At 38.0% G+C, this 18,088-nt stretch overlaps 1 protein-coding gene across 1 annotated transcript; it reads right to left on the reverse strand.

Annotated features, from left to right (window-relative positions):
* Positions 1-10,917: 10,917 nt before the first annotated feature.
* Positions 10,918-16,988, reverse strand: G6pc2 (glucose-6-phosphatase catalytic subunit 2). Its single transcript, XM_070033787.1, has 4 exons — positions 16,771-16,988; positions 16,095-16,204; positions 13,974-14,085; positions 10,918-10,942 (listed from the first exon to the last, which is right to left on the reverse strand). Exons 1-4 carry the CDS (start codon positions 16,986-16,988, stop codon positions 10,918-10,920), a joined length of 465 nt encoding a protein of 154 aa, XP_069889888.1.
* Positions 16,989-18,088: the final 1,100 nt, after the last annotated feature.

Raw genomic sequence — 18,088 nt, forward strand, 5'->3', positions numbered from 1 at the left:
AATTAGCCTCTAGATATTTTTTGTCCATTAAAAAACTCTTTTTTGTACTAAGAGTAACCCTACTTTTCATGAGATCCAAAGAAAGTATTTTAATAAAAGGATACCTTAAATGTAGTGCTCACACATTGATGTAAATTGTGGTTATTATCTATTCATTCAAAGTGTAGATACTGGGATATTTTGATATTATGTTCTATTACAGAAAATGATATAGGATTCTAATTAGAGGTAGTTGGTGAGAGACTTATTCAATAACTGCATATTAATTTTTGCCTATTAGCATCAATTATTTGTTGGAGGGAGTTTCATTTTGACATAGCTTTAATTAGACTCACCCTTCTGTCCCCCTCCTGCGTCCTCCTCCCCCTTCCAGAACAATCCCAACAGGTTTCATTGCTTCACTTCATACATGTACATAATGTACTTTGCATTCACACATTCATTTTGTTTAAAAATGTCATGTCAAAACCAGCTTTACAATTTCGGTGGGGGGGGGAGGGGGGTATAATTGGGTGGGGGGAGGGGGGTAAAATTGGGTGGGGGGAGGGGGGAGGCAGGGAAGGGAAGTGAAGGGTAAACAAAGGAGGAGGCTGCAATGCTTGGTAAGAAATGTATGCATTATTCTGCCCATGTAATTGTAGCCCCTCTGTACAGTATGTTCTCAAATAAAATAAAATACAATTTAAAAAAAAAAAATTAAAAAAAAAAAAAAACACATTCATTTTGTTTAAAGTGCATGGCAATTATTCAAAGGGACTTCACACTGTTTCACATATGTGTATACCATATTTTAATCAGATTGACCAGACTTTGTGTAGCATTTTATCCTGTATGTCTTCATGTATATGTGTTTTTTCTTGTCCTAAGAAGTTATCAGGATATTCTTGTTAGATTGGTATTTAGGCTTCCACCTCATATTTCCAGCTAAGGGTAAATATCTCTTATTCATGGAGTACCACTCTGCACTCAGGTCACATAAGGATGTTAGTGGAGATAAATCACAAGTTTGATTGCTGTTTCCAAACACATTTTGAGAAAAATTTACATATGCATGCATACTATTATAAAGTAAGCACTATGGTCATTTGTATTTTCTCTGAATTTTGAAATACAGTGAATAATTTCACCTGAAAAGGAGATAGCAGGTGAAAGTAACTTCCACAAACCTCTAAACCTAATTCCAATTTCTTTCACACTGCGTTCAATTAAATGCCCAATTAATTTAAATGGATAGACTGAAAATAAAGAAATGCATGATTATCATCTAATTAGCACTGGCCAGCATTATAATGTGCTCATTAATGAGTTGGGCAGTGTCCTATGGCTTATAATGAGTAAGCAGGCTACACGTGACTGGCATGTCTAGCTAGCTGCCTGAATTTGATTACTCAACCCAATAAATTAGAGCTACGACAAAATTTAGCAAATGAAAAAGAATGTATAGCCAGATTGGCGGGGGGGAGTGGGGATTGACATTTTTCTCTTTTGTGTAACAAAGGTAAAATTACTATTGTCAGATACAAAGCTATCAGTTGAATAACAACAGAATCATTGGAGAGAGAGAAATGTTCACTCAAGTGACATTTTAAAAGAGTACAGAAAGTAAAAACTCTGTGCTATTTTATTGGTTGAGAGTGACGTTGATAGCATTATATCTCTATAATTTTGGTATGTTATTGTGAGAGGCTGCAGGGGAGGGATACAAAATAAGTTACATTTATTGTTATAGATGAGAAGGTACTATGAGAGGATTTTGTTTTGTGGTGTTTTTGTGTGGTGCTGGGGCTTGAATTTAGTGCCCTTAGCTTTTTCACTCAGTTTGTCTGTTCTGTCTGGCTTCAAATGGTGATCCTCAAATCTCAAATCTCAAATCCTCAAATCTAAGTAGCTAGGATTACAAGCATGAGCCACCAGCACCCATCATGGCAGGTGTTATCGATGGATTTCACTTGGCACTTAGTCTATTACCATTTTCCTTTGCTTTCAAAGGGCTGGAAAAACAGTATTCCCTTCCTTGACTCTCTTGTAGTTGAGAAGGCCAGGCGGTCCTGTATGTATGCAGCATAGATATAGGCTGTATGTAGGTGACCACCTTTCTGAATAACCTGAATAAGAAAAGGGTTATTACCCTTCTGCCTTTTTCTTGCCTTAATGCTCAGCACAGCAACCATGCTGTGATCATTTATATGAAGGCCACACATCACAGTGACAGAGCAGGAAAATAGGACAACCCTGATTGCAGAAGATTCCTCAGCAGGTAGCCCACCCTGGCCTACCTACCTTAGCCACCTTGTTATAGGAGGAAAAAAAAAAACCTTTCCCCTTAAATGACTGAAGTCATTTATTATACTTAGGCATGGATTAGTACAATTGTAACAGATATTATTAATAAAAATACTGAAAGTGTAAGTATACAGAAACAATACAATATTGAAGCATTGATGTATGCTTAAAGGACTTTCAAACATGCACTTTATGGCTAAAGATATTCCAAAGATATTACTTAAGGAAAGAACGAATCCATCTTTTAAACAAAATTCTTTGCTATGGAGAGGAGGACAGAAGCATGTCCACTCAGTTTTCCAGGAACCTTTCACAGACATTGCTTCAAATGAACGAAGCTGTCATTAGGCACTTCACTTGGTGTGTCAGGAGTAGGGTGATTCTGCTTTCTTACTCTTGAATACTAAATGGAGATTAGATTATAAACAACTTGGATTCCATTGGCACATTATTGCAGGATTTGAAAAAGAAAATAGTTCAAGGAGAGGATGAATTTGAAGAAGAATGGATTAGAAGAGATGAGAAATCATGTTACTAGTTACTTACACAGTTCTAATCACAGTCCAATCCTTCCAAGCCCACCATACAGAGGTATTGCTAGATCCAACCAGAAGTGTAGTACATAAACTTATAACCAATAGAGCCCTTTCTAGGGCAGCATCCATGATCCCATCCTGATAAATTTCAGGTCAGTGGCTGGGTGCTGGTGGCTCGAACCCTAATTCTAGCTACTCAGGAGACTGAGATCTGAGGCTCATGGTGCAAAGCCAGCCCAGGCAGAAAAGTCTGTGAGACTTGTATCTCCAATTAACCACCAGAAGACAGTAAGTGCAGCTGTGGCTGAAAGTGGTACATTACTAGACGTGAGGAAAAAAGCTCAGAAACAGCACCCAGGCCCCAAATTCAAGCCCTATGGCTGACCAGAAAAAAAAGAAAAAAGAAAAAAGACAAAAAGAAAGCCCTATCTGAGTTGAGAAGATTATGTAAGTATTTCTGAAACTGAATTTCTAATGTTCATTTTTCACAGTTACGTCCAAAGACCTTGGCATTGTATAATTTGTTGGTAGAGTTATGTTACATTTACAAAACACATGAAGAACTAAAAAGTCAACTTTATTTCTACGTCATTACAAGATCCATAACAAACTTCCTTAAGTACAATTTCAAACTTGTAGTCATATTCCCTTACACTATATAGTAACTTATTGAGTAATCAGGCTACACGTGACTAGCATGTCTAGCTGCCTGAGTTTGACTACTCAACCCAATAAATTGGAGCTATGACAAAATTTAGCAGAGAAAAAAAAATACATAGCCAGATGGGGAATTGACAATGTTTTCTTTTCTGCAATGCAGGTAAAATTTCTATTGTCAGACACACAGCCATCAGTTGTATAACAACAGAATCACTGGAAAGAGAAAGAGAAATGTTCACTCAAGTGATGTTTACCATAAAAGTACAGAAGATAAAAATTCTGTGCTATTTTACTGGCCGAGAATATGGAATTCTAATATGTAAAGTGCAGAATAAATGTAAACAGGAACACTGTGTTAAAATTTTCTTGAAAGTTGAAAATTCAAATAGTCATTACATTAGAAATATAAAACATTTATAACTGGATAGCATTTTGCTACCAAAGGAGAAATGCCTCCAACCCACCTCCACCAAAGCAAAATTCCTTTCTCCCTCAGCCTGTTACATTCTGTGTCAACTCAGTATCTCTTCCAGTAAGAACTTCTCTTTTTGGATATTGGTAATTCAACTACAAAAATCAGTTTTGAGCAATAGGTGAGCAGAAAGTCTGTGAATATTTTTACGTTAATAATTCTGTCTCATTACATCAGTTGAATTGTTTCAATTTTCTATATGTCTCTTTTCAAGGCTATAAAATTTGAATTCGAATTGGAATAGAATGTTTTAATGACTGAAATGTTCTGCATAGTTGGATTAATAAAGGATTTTTTTTTTGTCTGTTGTGGGGCTTGAACTCTGGGCTTGGGCGCTGTCCTTGTGCTCTTCAGCTCAAGGCTAGTGCTCTACTACTTGAGCCACAGCACCACTTCTGGTTTTCTAGTGGTTTATTGAAGATAAGACTCTCACGGACTTTCCTGCCCGGGCAGGCTTTGAACTGAGTTCCTCAGATCTCAGCCTCCTGAGTAGCCAGGATTACAGGCATGAGCTAAAGGAATATTTCAAAATGGAGTACAATCTTTTTAAAATATATAAAAAGCCTTGTTCATCGAATGTTAGTAAAAATTCAAATACTTTCTCTGGAATACATTTACCATGGCTTTTCTTATCTTTTTTTTTTAACTTCTCAGAAAAACAAACAAACAAACAAAAAACCTGGAGGTCTTTCACCTAAACAGTGTCCACAAAGAGGAATCAGGAAAGGTCCATATTAAATTTGAATATCTGAATTGCAGAATGTCACATAAGTGACTTTCTGTTGTAAGTGTATGCTAAGTGCCTCAGTTGAGAATTAGTGACTGGAGGCCACCAATGTTGAATGGCCTTCCAGAGTGACAGTAAAGAGCCCAACTAGAATGTAGGACTGAAGAAGGTGGTCCAGAGTGCTAACTGTGAAACTCCATGAAGTCATTTGTACTCTGTTGTCTTGGAATTCTCTTGTACCAACCTCCCAACTGTGGCCCGCAGAATTCGAGCTGTGACAGAGCCTCTTCATTGGCCAGGATAGGCAAGGCATTAAGATTCCAAAGCTAAAAGAATGAAATGCGTGACAAAAATCGCAGAACTCTGATGCAAAGATAAGAAATATAAGAAAATAGGAAGCACTCCACCATATCTTATACCATTCCAAAAAAAAAAAGAAAAAGAAAAAGAAAAGAAAACCCACAAAAAAGCAATTTGGAATGATTGTGGAGAAAAGAAGATCTTGAGGACCAGATATTTTTAATGCAGAATCACTGCACCAGAAAGCAAGAGAGTGAAAAATACATGCAATCTGTGTGTGTGTGTGTGTGTGTGTGTGTGTGTGTGTGTGTGTGTGTGTGTGTGTGTGTGTGTGTGTGTGTTGTGTGTTACTATAGATTGAATCTAGAACTCCCTGCTTGTTAGGCAAGCACCTTACTACTTGGGCCAGGCTCAGGTCCTTTTGCTTTTAGTTTATTTTTCAGAATGGACCTTCTCCTTTGTCTGGATTGGGCCAGGACTTTTATCCTAACTCTGCTTCCCAAGTGGCTGGGAAGCCAGGCTTACCTGTCGTCTCTGAGGCAACTCTTTCTAATGAAGACAGTATATGTGAAATAATTGTTTCTAGTGAAGCCAGATATGCAGGCAGAAATACTGGCCTGACCAATACTGTTCATAGAACAAAGCCTGAGTCCTTGAAAAGCCAGTTTTGGATTGGGAGGAATCAGAGTGTGACTGGCCCCATAATGTACAGGGAAGATGAGAGGAGAAGGGGGAGTTCTTCATCACTGAGGCTGCATAACTTTCCCAGGCAAATGTCACCTGCTCTTCCTGCATGCTACCTATATAGTCCCAGAGAAGGAGTTAGCTGAGGTGGGCTAGTGTTTGGTTAAAGCCAGTGCTCCTCTGGGTAGCCATCGAGTTTGGTCTCAAGCCCAATGCAGTTGGACCACAGCAGCTGCAGTGTGCTCCTGTCCCCAGGCAGCTCCTAGAGCATACATCTTTTGGAGAAGCATCACAGGTTTTTGAACGAAAGACAGCTTCTCTTCAGAAACAACATGGCAAAATGTTAGAGGAAAAGATTCTAAGAAATTAAAGAATTCAAAGCAGAAGACAATTAATTGGGTTCACACTAACCTTTATAACCTCAATTTTTGAATTTTCTCTCTCCTCTGGAGCAATAACTTCTGAGCTAGCATAAGAAATGAAATGTGACTAATAAATCATTACTGCGATCTCATCAAAGGACAGCAAAGACATTAATTAGTACTCTACACAAAGCAGTCTTAAATTCGACATCGACTGCTGCTGCCCTTTGGAAAGCTGAAAATGAAACACGTCTAATTCTTAGTTTAATGACTTTCTGTCTTTGGGCAGGGGTTTCTGGAATTTGTTGTTTTATAAACCGTTACTGTGAACTCTTTTTTGTAAAAAAAGAAAAACAAAATGAAGACATAAAGAAATTAATGAGAGGGGCTGGGAAGGTGGCTCAGTGGTAGAGTGTTTGCCTTGCATGCCTGAGGCCCTGGTTTCGATTCCTCAGCCCCACATAAGCAAAAAGAAAAAAGCCGGAAGTGGCATTGTGGCTCAAGTGGTAGAGCGCTAGCCTTGAGCTGAAGAGCTGAGGGACAGTGTCCAGGCCCAGATTCAGGCCCCACGACCGGACCCCCCCCCAAAAAAAAGAAACTAATGAGAGTCACAACTCTTACTATAGAGTGAAATCATCCTATCAAGTACTAAAGATAAAGGGAAGAAAAAAAGGTTGACAATATCACTTTAGCTTCTTAGCAACACAGTGGACCAGACATTCACCCAGGAAGACATTTGTAGTTTCCAGGGTGGCCAAGACAGGTCATCAATGAGGACCTCAGTGGCAGTTAGACACGAGCCATGCTTATGTGATTATTTCTAAAAATATTGGTGTGAGGCATACAGATACATAAAACCCAGGAAAACAGGAGAATTTGGTAAGATCATCCAGTCATCCAAAATGTGGTCATTAATATTGAATAAAATTTCACTCAGTCTTGGGTCCCTTAGTTTTCAAGGACATGATGCAGTGGGGGTCAATCCCAGACAGAGTGAAGGGAGCACAGAGGATCCCAGATCTGCTGGATGTCTCTCTTGAAGATGCAACAGAAGCCACTATTCTCCTGGTATTTTAGATCTCCACTGTTAGGTCTGCCTGGGAAAAATGGCCCCTTCCTTTTTGTTCTCTCTTGTGAGGAACTACACCTGGTCCTTTCTAGAAGTCCCCACCCAGCACCTGTAACCCAGATAACTGGAGCATGTGGGGGAAATGGGAGGTCCCCCAGGCTCTAAGGTCACTTCCAAGGTCACTTCTGCATCCACTGCAGCCACACCTCCTCCCTGCTCTCTCCCTATATAACTTTTCTCCCTGCCATACATCACCTCTCTGCACACCTCCATCCATCTCATGTGGACCAGTGGTTTGGTTCTCCTAAATGAACTTTCCTGAACAACTGTGACACAGTCTCCTTTGGGCAAACCTTACAACCACTATCTTGCAGGAATGTGGAATAAGTGACAATATAAATAATTGTTTTATATAAATAATTATTTTGTTTTCAACGAAAAGCACTGTGGGATTAGATTTGTAATGCCCAATTTAGCATTTACTAGACACACATGGCTATTGGACTTTAAACTTAAAGTAAATGTAAGCCAGGCACAGTAGCTCAAGCCTGTAATCCGAGCTATTCAAAAGGCTGAAAACAGCAGATCCTGGTTTAAAGCCAATCTTGGCAGAAAAGTCTGTCAGACTCTTACCCCCAAATTAACTAGAAAAAAAAGCTGGAAATGGAGCTGCGGCTCAAATATTAGAGCAGCAGCCTTGAGCAAAACTCTGAGTGAGAGAGCTAGGCCCAAAGTTTGAGCCCCAGTACCCACATACACACATACAAAGTGAATGTAAATAAAGTTTAATAAATGCAGTCTACTGGTTGCATTAGCTGTATTTCAGGAGCTTCCTAGTGGCTACTGTACTGAATAGCAAAAAATATGCAACATCCCCATCACTGTGAAAGTTCAATAAAAATGGCTAGGAAAGATAAGATAATATAATCAAAGAAATGAACCATACTTTATAAACCAACTTGTAAATAAACCTATTTACAAATTTTGAATATATTCTAGTTAGAGATAAATTTGAGTTTCCAGAGCATCTTGTTACAAGGACTACACGTTCTTGATGGCTGATTTCAGCCAGAATACATTCCCTTGCATTTCTTTTCAAATATATGCATGATTGGACAGTTTCTCTAGTCAGATTTTTGTCATCCTGAAGGCTATTGACACTTTTCTCCTACATATGTAGATAGGTACACATTTAAATGGATATGGTAACAGTAAGTCAAATGAGCTCAATTTCACTTCCTTCTGACAAATAAGTTGGAAGGAAAAGAATCTTCTTCATCATTATTGCAGACAAAGATTTTCTCCAAGACTTGTGAAGCTATTTTTCTTGCTGCCTAAGCAGTTTCAATCACAAAAGCAGTTTGCTACCCTATGGATCCCTCCAGGAGATTGCATCTAAAGTACCAAGAAAAAAATCTCTCACTGGGAACTCAGGCTCTACAACTGATAGGGCTACCAGTGTTGGGGATTAATTATAGAAAAATGAGCTCATTCTTTATCCTATTTCCCCTCTGAGAAACCCACGTGATTCAACAGACCCATGTGAGGTAGCTGAACAGAGCTTCTCTATGGAAACTAAGAAGGGATTTGCAATTGTCAAGCCTCACAGCAGAGTTCCCTGGTTTGAATATCCCTCAGGACTTGTTGAGAACAGACTGAGAATGTACTAGAATAGAGGATTGTTCAGATGAATATTACCAAGTTTGGAGAAAGTTTGAAAGAGAGCTCATAAAGGAAGTCAGGCCTTCTATGTATGCAGGAGATGTGATGGAGCAAATGTATCATAAAGAGTCCAAGGACTAGAAGGACCTTCCAATGGTACAGCAATAAGGAGACACTAAGGAAATGAAGAAGACTTCTTCTTCTTCCATCCTAATTGAGTCATCAACATGAGACAAATTTACTTAAGAAAATCTTCATTCCTCAGCTTTTTGCTTAGTCATCAATTACCTTTCGAAAGAAGGCTATCTCTAAAAAAATAAGAGCACATATTCTATCACTATACTTGGAAAGGGGCCAATGATTTCTTTGGGTTTTAGAGGTTTTGTTTTCCACAATGAATATCTTGTCAAATACTATCTTATCCCCTTGAACTGTTCTGTTTTCATAAATATTTATAAACTCTTTTGTATCTAAAATAATTCAGGCACTGACATTCTTAAGAAGGCTTACATAAAACATCATGGTGAATCTCAGGTCAGTAACATGTGGCAAAAATCAGACTCGAATTCTTTTTGTTTGTTTGATATTACAGTTATCAACTTTAAGCCCAGAATTTCAATGAGGAAAACTACAACCCTTACTGAGAAATTGTTAGTGTAATCTCATTTAGTCTAGAATTATTTTTCTAAAGTACAGTTGTAGGCTTCATTCTAGTTTAGTATGTGTGTGTGTATGTATTTGATAGTCTTCCTTAATTCTCTCCCCCTTGTTTTGAAACATTGTCTCCTAAAATTAAAATATGGAGACATCATAATGAAGAGCTAGACTTCGGGGTGGGTGATATTGTTTTATCAGAGGATCTATAGTAGGAATGATTGACATATCTACAAGTACTTCTGTTCATGTGTAGACTAGAACTTGGTCTGAGTTTGTGCTAGATCTGCTTGTGTATTAATATCTATGGCCACTGCTGGCCCAGCAGAGCACAAGAGAAACTGGATATGGCATTTCAATGTCTGGGAAAATGGAGGCCTTACATGGAAATCATAGACTACACAGAAGTATTTACTCTTACTTAAAATGGAGGAACAGAGAACACTGTCATGGAAATATGTACCAGAAGGACAGTGCTCTAATTCTTTTTCTAACATAGCATGACTTGCTACTGAGTTAACCTGAAGGGAACCCCACTTGCTTATCTGTAATTTAAGGGAACTAGATTTGATCAGCATCACCATTCAAATGCCCACATGAACTAAAAGCACCCATGTCTTAAGAAAATAAAGGTGTCTGTCATTGGGGTTCATAATGAGATGCTGAAGACAGTGAAAAAATGGAGATTCCTCCTTGACTATTAGGTGCAATCAGCATTCAGCCCCAGGCAATAGTCTTTAAATTGTGGAATGCAACTTCCATATTGTTACATCATCAAGTTTTTCAAGAAATTTCACAGTTTTCTTAAATCAAATATTCTGTGTTTGAAATGTTGACACCTAATTATAAAACAACAATGACAAAAAGCCATTGTAAAGACTAAACTAAGTGTGGGTGGGTGCCACCTTGTTGCAAACCTCTCCTGAGATGTACCCCAGAGTGTCTCCCTGCTCTGTGGTTCTGTTGGGGGACAGAGGACCAGGGTGATTCTAGGACCACAGAGCCCTAACTTTGCACAACTCTATTTAATCTTCTTTTCACTCGGTTTCATTAACATATGTATACAGTAGGGAATCAGAGCCACCACTGTCAGTGGGATTGATGCACTTTTACAGAAAGATAGCACATAAAATAAATGCTCTGTATGAGTGGGGATCTTGATGAAATGGTACAGCTGCAACGTGGTCAATGAGGTCACAGCACAGAGCAACCGGAAGCTCAGTTTGTAGCCATTTTCCCCTCGGCAGCTGATAAGAAACATCTCCGAGTTGATTGCAAAACCCAAGCCAAAGAGGATCCCAAGGTTTCTCACAAGTCCGGCAAAAGGTGTAGTGTCAATATGGATCCAGTCCGGGTTGGCACACCACTTCTTAGCTATAGGCACAGACCATAGCAAATCGATGTCGAGCAGTCTGAGAAGCAGATAGAAGCCAAGTGCAAACACGAAGAGGAAGAGGTTGGTCTTCAGGTATGTGCTCAGGCTGGCCGTGTGAATACCCGGGGTGTGCTCAAAGGCTTCTGCCACCAGCATGCCTGGGGATTGGAAACACCTATGATGACTGCACTGTTAAAGCTCCTCGGGAATCCTTTCTCTGCCTTAGGGAAGAATTTAGCTGTAGTTTTCCCGTGACAAACGGATTTAGACATCTAGGTTCGATGAAAGCCTTTTACTGGCATTAACTGAAACCACCCATTTGCTCCATCGTCTTTTAACTATGTATATTAGCCCAGAAGAATCAGTCAGGCACAGCCCTAATCTAGATGCTTGCCATTAATATTTCAAATGCCATGGCCAATTTTCTTAGAGAGCATTTGAAATGTACATGGGAGCACTGGAAATTCAATGCTGCTCAATGCTCCATGAAGTCCATTCCTGTAATAATCACCTCAGGTTGGTAATGTGGCTCAGGGATAAGCCTAGCATGTTGCTTGTTTCATAAGCACAGGGTTTGACGTGATGCATTGAAAACTGGACTTGGTTCTATTCACAATTTTAAAAAAACAATCCACCTCGTGGTGCATTTATGCATTTACACCACTAAGACTGCCATTGTCCATGGGGGCTACGGTCATGTGTTGACCCACTTAAGCTCCCAGGACAACGTTTGTGTTAAGCTCCCAGGACAACATTTAGTATTTAGCTTGGTAGATAGCTGCTGAACTTGGAAAATTGATTACCAGAGAGCATCTGACACCCTAAGATAAATGAAGCAAAGCTTTCAAAGGATACAAGTAAAGATAAGTAACCATATTTACCACCAATGACTCCCAGAATAACTTGATGAGGGAAGTGTGTTGCTATGAATACTCTGGAGATGCAGACACTGATTTGAATCAACCAGAAAAGACTCCAAAGAAATGACCAGGTCAATCTATGATGAAAAAAGAGATTTAAGGGTAAAAAGCAAAGAATTATATCACTCATAAAATTAAGTAAGTGACACCAGGGAATCTTTAGAATCTCTTGGTTGTAGTATAATTTTAGAGTTGTTTTATTCCCAACTGTTTTCATGTGTTCAGTAGGATTCAAAAACAGAGATTTCTACGTTTCTCAGTACATTCAATTTGACCAGTGGTACCACCTCACATCTTAATAAATGCTAAAAGGGAAGCCACAGATGTTTTTATTCTATTACATTATTGCTTTTTACTCTCCCTTCTCTGACTTTCTTTATTTGAAGGAAACATGCTGAAGAGGCAGCTGCTTCTTAGAAGAAAAGCATTGAGCGCATGCAGGGGCAGGTTCTCATTTGGTGCAATTTCACAGATTCCCAAGAGTCCTGGTTCCTTGTTTTTTTGAGAAATAAGGACCAAAGTAAGGATCATAAAGTAACAAGAAGCAGCAACATGCAAGCAACATAAAAATATCAAAATCCATACAATGTCTGCTATTTAAAAAGTAGTATTGAAGGGCGGGGAAGGTGGCTCAGTGGTAGAGTGCTTGTCTTGCATACATGAGGCCCTGGGTTCGATTCCTCAGCACCACATAAGCAAAAAGGAAAAAGCCGGAAGTGGCGCTGTGGCTCAAGTGGTAGAGTGCTAGCTTTGAGCTGAAGAGCTGAGGGACAGAACCCAGACCCAGAGTTCAGGCCCCATGACTGGACCCCCCCCCAATAAACAAATAGATAGATAGATAGATAGATAGATAGATAGATAGATAGATAGATAGATAGATAGATAGATAGATAGATAAACAGTAGTACTGAGCTCCTTGAATGGTTTGTTTCTGCTAACCAGAATCATATTTAGTTGTAGAAAGACAGAGGAATAAAGAGAAAATGACATTTTCCAAGAGGAAATAAACAGAGGCTATCCATGTAGAGAAACAAGTAGGATTTGGTAAGGTCAAGATAAAGACTAGGTACTCATTAAGTTTAGACAGATGAAAAAAAATGTTGGAGCTATAGAAATCAGGAATTGGATATAAAAATTTTTTAGAAGAGATACATTTTTCTAAGTTAAAAGGAGCTGATTTCTTAGTTTTCAGCACTATTCTACAAAGTAGAATATGTGATAGATCTTGAATTTTTATTTTAGAACTTTTATGTGATTTTACATATTAGATATATGTAAATATCTACATCTGTCTTTCTGTCTGTCTGTCTGTCTGTCTGTCTGTCTGTCTGTCTGTCTGTCTGGTCTGTCTGTCTATAATCCCCCTTCCATTATTGGGTTTGAGCTCTGGGGCTTGTGTTTGCTATGCAAGCATTTACCACTTGAGCCACATCCTTAGTCTGCCTGATTTGTCTCTCTTTTTCTGTGTCTCTGTCTCTCTGTCTTTCTCTGTTTCTGTCTCTGTCTCTCTCTGTTTCTCTGTCTCTGTCTCTGTCTCTCTCTCTTTCTCTCACACACACACATATGTATAACCACACATTTTATGTCAAGTCATCCAATAATTTCTAACTAAAGTCATGCTCAGTATTGTTTTAATGATAGTTAAAGAATTCAGAAAAGAAGAGAAAGAAGAACCCTGGTTCCTACAAATTATAAGTAATCTTAATCGAAGAAAAAGAAAGAAATTTACTAGTATTAAGCCTATTAACATTAAAATTTGTTTGCCTCTAGAATGTTTTCAACTGAAAACACCGTATAATCTTTAAAGCTAGAATGTTATTGATCAAAAAACATTGGCTATTCAGACAAGACAGTATGATTTTTCACTAAAAATTGATGTTTTGAGTGGGATGATGATTCTTAAAACCTTCAGTTAATCTCAAAGCAAGGAAATAAGCATGGAAAAATGTTTCCTTATATAATATTTATGACTTATTTATGAGCTACCACAGTAATCATTGAATTTTGGAAACCCAAAGGCACATTTAACTAGTCATTAATCGTTTAAACATTTCCAATTCTATTATAAACGTGGAAATAGCTGTGAGCTAATTAGGATGTTATCCTAATGCAAAATATTAATTTTCTATTCATTCTGCTAGTTTAGCTATGATAGAATAGATTATGAATATTTCATTCAATATCTAAAATTACAAAAAAGGATTTTTCGAAAAGATGTTATGTATTAAAACTGCCATGCCCGTGCTGTAGACGCTGGAGTCGGACTGACCTGTGGAGAGTAATGGAGAGCTTGTCCACCCGGCTGACAGTGTGGCTAAGGGCAGCTGTCACCATGACATACCAGACACACGATGAGCCCATTGCATGGCCAGATGGACTTCCTGCAATAAGTATCAGCCATTTGAAAGTTGGTTAATTTAGTTTCACAGTCAGACATGGATGCTAGGTTAGTGTAGAGGGCATCAGCCTTACATAATGTGAGGAGCTAAAAAAAAGGAAGACTGAACCTCGAAACTATTTTTAAAAAAAAGTTTTCCCAGATTTTCAAGCTCCCTGAATTACAGAAATCAGTATATTCAAAGCTTTTGCAGCTATATCTAAGACAAGCTTATTCATTCTTCATGTGTAATTATTTTCAATGGACAAAAAAATTAAAATACCTTGGATTTTTTTTCCTTTCCTTTATTTTCTCTCTCTCTTAGTTTCCTTTCCTTTTCTCTTTTTGAGACAGAGTCTCACTATGTAGACCAGGTTGGCCTAGAGTACTCTCTATGTAGCTTAGGCCAGTCTTTAACTTGCAATCCTTCTGTTGCTACTCCCCTAGCTGGAATTACAAGCACAGCCATCACACTGGCTCCACTACTGAACCTAGAATCTGTGTATTTTTCTTGGGCTACAAAGTCAAACTCTAAGGCAACCATTGCTGTGCCTGTGGTTCGTTGATTAATTTACAGGTGACTGCTAGGAGCAAACAGGTAGCTGTTTGCTATCTGTGGCAACTGCAATGACAACTATTGTTATGCAATGGAGGAGGAGCAAAGTTGTCTTCCATGGATCCTGGAAGAAAACATCTGCAGTCAGGTAGGATCTCAGCTGCCACAATGTCTTTCCCATTCTGCTTAATTTTATTTTTAATAATAATAATAATTTTTATTTTAATAACTTTATTTTGATATTCTCCTTGCTTTTTCATTCTGGTTAAAGATCAGATTAAAAAAAAAACACAGCACCAATCTCTTGTTTGGTTAAACAACAACACACCTATTTCTTATCTCTAAGCAGACTCTCTGCTGCCTCCTCCATCTCTTGTTTCTCCACTCCACTGAAAATGCCCCCTAAGATGGAACAAATGCCAGGAAGTGCCAGGACAGACCAAACAACCATACCAGTTGTCTCCAAGGTTATTCATCCATTCTATCTAGTTCATGTAAAAACACTTTGGTTTCGCAAAGATAAAATACACATTATCCCTGTTCTGATACAGTCTAGAAAAGCCAAAATACATAAAGAATTAATTGTAGTATGGCATGATAAATGATATGACAGATGTAGGCATACATTTATATGGCAAAAAGACATTCAGAAGACTGATTAGGAACTCATATATGTAGGGCTAGTTTCAAACAGTATCTCATGGCAATAATTTTATGCTATGTAACAAACCAGTGAGGTACCATGGAACACATTCTTATTAATGATAACCACATGTAACTTTTTATTATGTATTTTTAAAACTCTCAATTTTACAGGCTTGAATCCAACTTCCACAACAAAAAAGTTACACTTATTCAGAGTCATACTAACAAGTAAGATGTAGCCAAAGAAGATGATTTATACACGCAAGAGAGAAAAGGAAAAAAGTTAAGAAATAGTTCTAAAGTTAGCAACTGTCTTTACTAGCATAGTACCATTGAGAAGCCTTTACTTTTCTTATAGGACTATTCTTCCCTCTTTCCAACAGCTATTATGATGATGGTGATGATGATGATGATGTAGTTGTGCAAAGGGATTTGAGTTCGAATCTCAAATTATGAATACAATGCATCCTGATCAATGACATTCTTTCCATCATTCTCCCTCATAATTCTGTAAGAATTTGTTCTAGCTAATTGTTTTTTTTTATATTTCTTCCAAAAAGTAAATGCCCACATAAAAAATCATTTAGGAAGTACTCTCACAAGCTTCCCCTTCTCAAACAGCAAAATAGAATTTGATTATTTATAAAACTTCTTTATCATTAGCACTTTTGATGCTTAGGCATTTTGCCTCCTTGTCCAACCCAGGCCATTTTCTTTGAGAAACTACACAATGCATCTGTTATTAGGTGATAACCATACATAGTGATTTTCTGTTGGGATAACTTCATTATGAGACTTCTTGAATTGCTTACCTGGTCCTGTTTCACATGTTGTGGGGAACTGCTCAAGACAGGGGCCAGAGTGATTTGGGTAAATCTGAGTTTCTTGGATCCACCAATATGGACGATGACCAAATAATATCCTGTATTTAAAGAAATAGAAATATTCATATATATTTAAATACATATACACTACTTTGTTGGAGGCTAGCTATTCTTTCCTACAAAAGTACAAGGAGAGTGTTAGTGGGGGGAAAGCCCAAGGTTAAAAGACCCAAAGAGCTTCTATTTCTGTGTCTTATTACTGAAAATGGTAGTGCTGGGGATTTGGGCATCCTCATCTTTCATAAACACAGAAATGTTTTTCTTTTTAAGAAGTCTTATAGGTACTTTGAGTGCTTAGATTTGGAATTCCAAAGTGGCCCCTAGAACTGTCAGTCTATTTGTTATGGTGCTATTCCTTTAACTTCTTGGTTAATCACAGAGTATGTATTACACCGTTTTGGAAATCATTTATTCCTCAATGTACACAATTCTCTGCTTTTTTGTAGGTTCTACTAATGAATATGATGTTTCCAGGTAGGTAACAGGTACATTTGAAAGATTCTCTGAACTGGGGTATACATACCTGAAATATGATCATTGTGCTAAAGTTATAAATTTAAGAGTAAGTTTTAAGAAAAATAGTGAAAGAAAACAGAAGTCTTACCATTTAAATATAAGATTGAACCAATCTCCAATGACTGCTACCCATATCATCTTGGTTCCTACTGTCTGATTAAGTTGAAACCAAAGTGGGAAATAAATAGAAAAAATATTCCTCGGATCTCCAACATTGGACATAAAATTTAGAAAATCATAGTAGGCTCGGTAGTCCTTCTGCAAGTGCTGAATAACAAGCACTCCATTTCGATGAAGAAAATCCATCTTGGCAAGTTGCAGTCTTAAACATAGAGCAATAGAGCTTCAGTGCTCCCAGTCTTGCTGTTTTTATACAGCATCCTGGAGATGAGTTGGGCCATTACTGTGACATGTGATGTTGGCCATCTGTGGAGGATGCACTTCAGTCCTGATCCTCCTTTGTTGAAAATATCTGTTTATGATTTTAATTGGTGGAAAAGAGGTGAAGTACATGCTGATCTGGGGGCAATTTGAGGGGAAATTTGGATAGATGCACAATGCATTTCTTATGTAACCTTGCCTTTGTGTGAACAGTTGGATCATGTTTGCTTGAAATTTTTTGCACAGTTCATTTCCTTCAAGGGCAGACATTAGCAATTTCCATGCTTGACTAGAAGACTACACTAATAATTATTCCATGTCCAATAGGACTTAAAGCTATGCATTTTAATGTAAGATAAACTTCAGCTCTTTGTCTATTTTATTGGATCTTTCAGGAAATGGTAAATATTTAGATGATGAAATATTTAGATAGTATGACAGTTGTTTTGATTATTTTTAAATAAAAATAGTTTGATTTTTTTTGTTGTTGGTTGTGGGGCTTGAACTTTGAGCCTGGCACTGTCCCTGAGCTCTTCAGCTCAAGGCTATTGCTCTACCACTTTGAGCCACAGAGCCACTTCTGGTTTTCTGGTAGTTAACTGGAGATAAGAATCTGCTCTAGTGGCTTTGAACAGCGATCCTTAGATCTCAGCCTCCTGAGTAGCTAGGATTACAGGCATGAGTCACTGGTGCCCAGCTATGTTTGATATTTTTTATCAATGCGAAAGATGGAATGTGTGTGTAGCAGGGAAGAAATATGTGGAAGGAAATGTGTTGTTTTTGTTTTCATTGTGAGGCAAATAAGTAGAAATGGAAGTCATTTGAGTAATGGGATCATGTTAAGACTGATGTAGTTGGGTTTTTTCCTTTATTAATTTTTAATGTGACTAGAGGATATAGTTCACAGGAATGGAGAGTTGTTGCTCTTACAGCAAGAATAGGCTTTCAATCAATCAGGAAAATAATTAGTTGAGCACAGTGCTCAGTAGAAGTAAATAGGAAGTATCCAAATAAACATGCAAATT

This window comes from Dipodomys merriami, unplaced genomic scaffold (assembly GCF_024711535.1).
Source record: "Dipodomys merriami isolate MVZ:Mamm:240054 unplaced genomic scaffold, mDipMer1.0.p SCAF_1, whole genome shotgun sequence".
NCBI classification, from domain to species: domain Eukaryota; kingdom Metazoa; phylum Chordata; class Mammalia; order Rodentia; family Heteromyidae; genus Dipodomys; species Dipodomys merriami.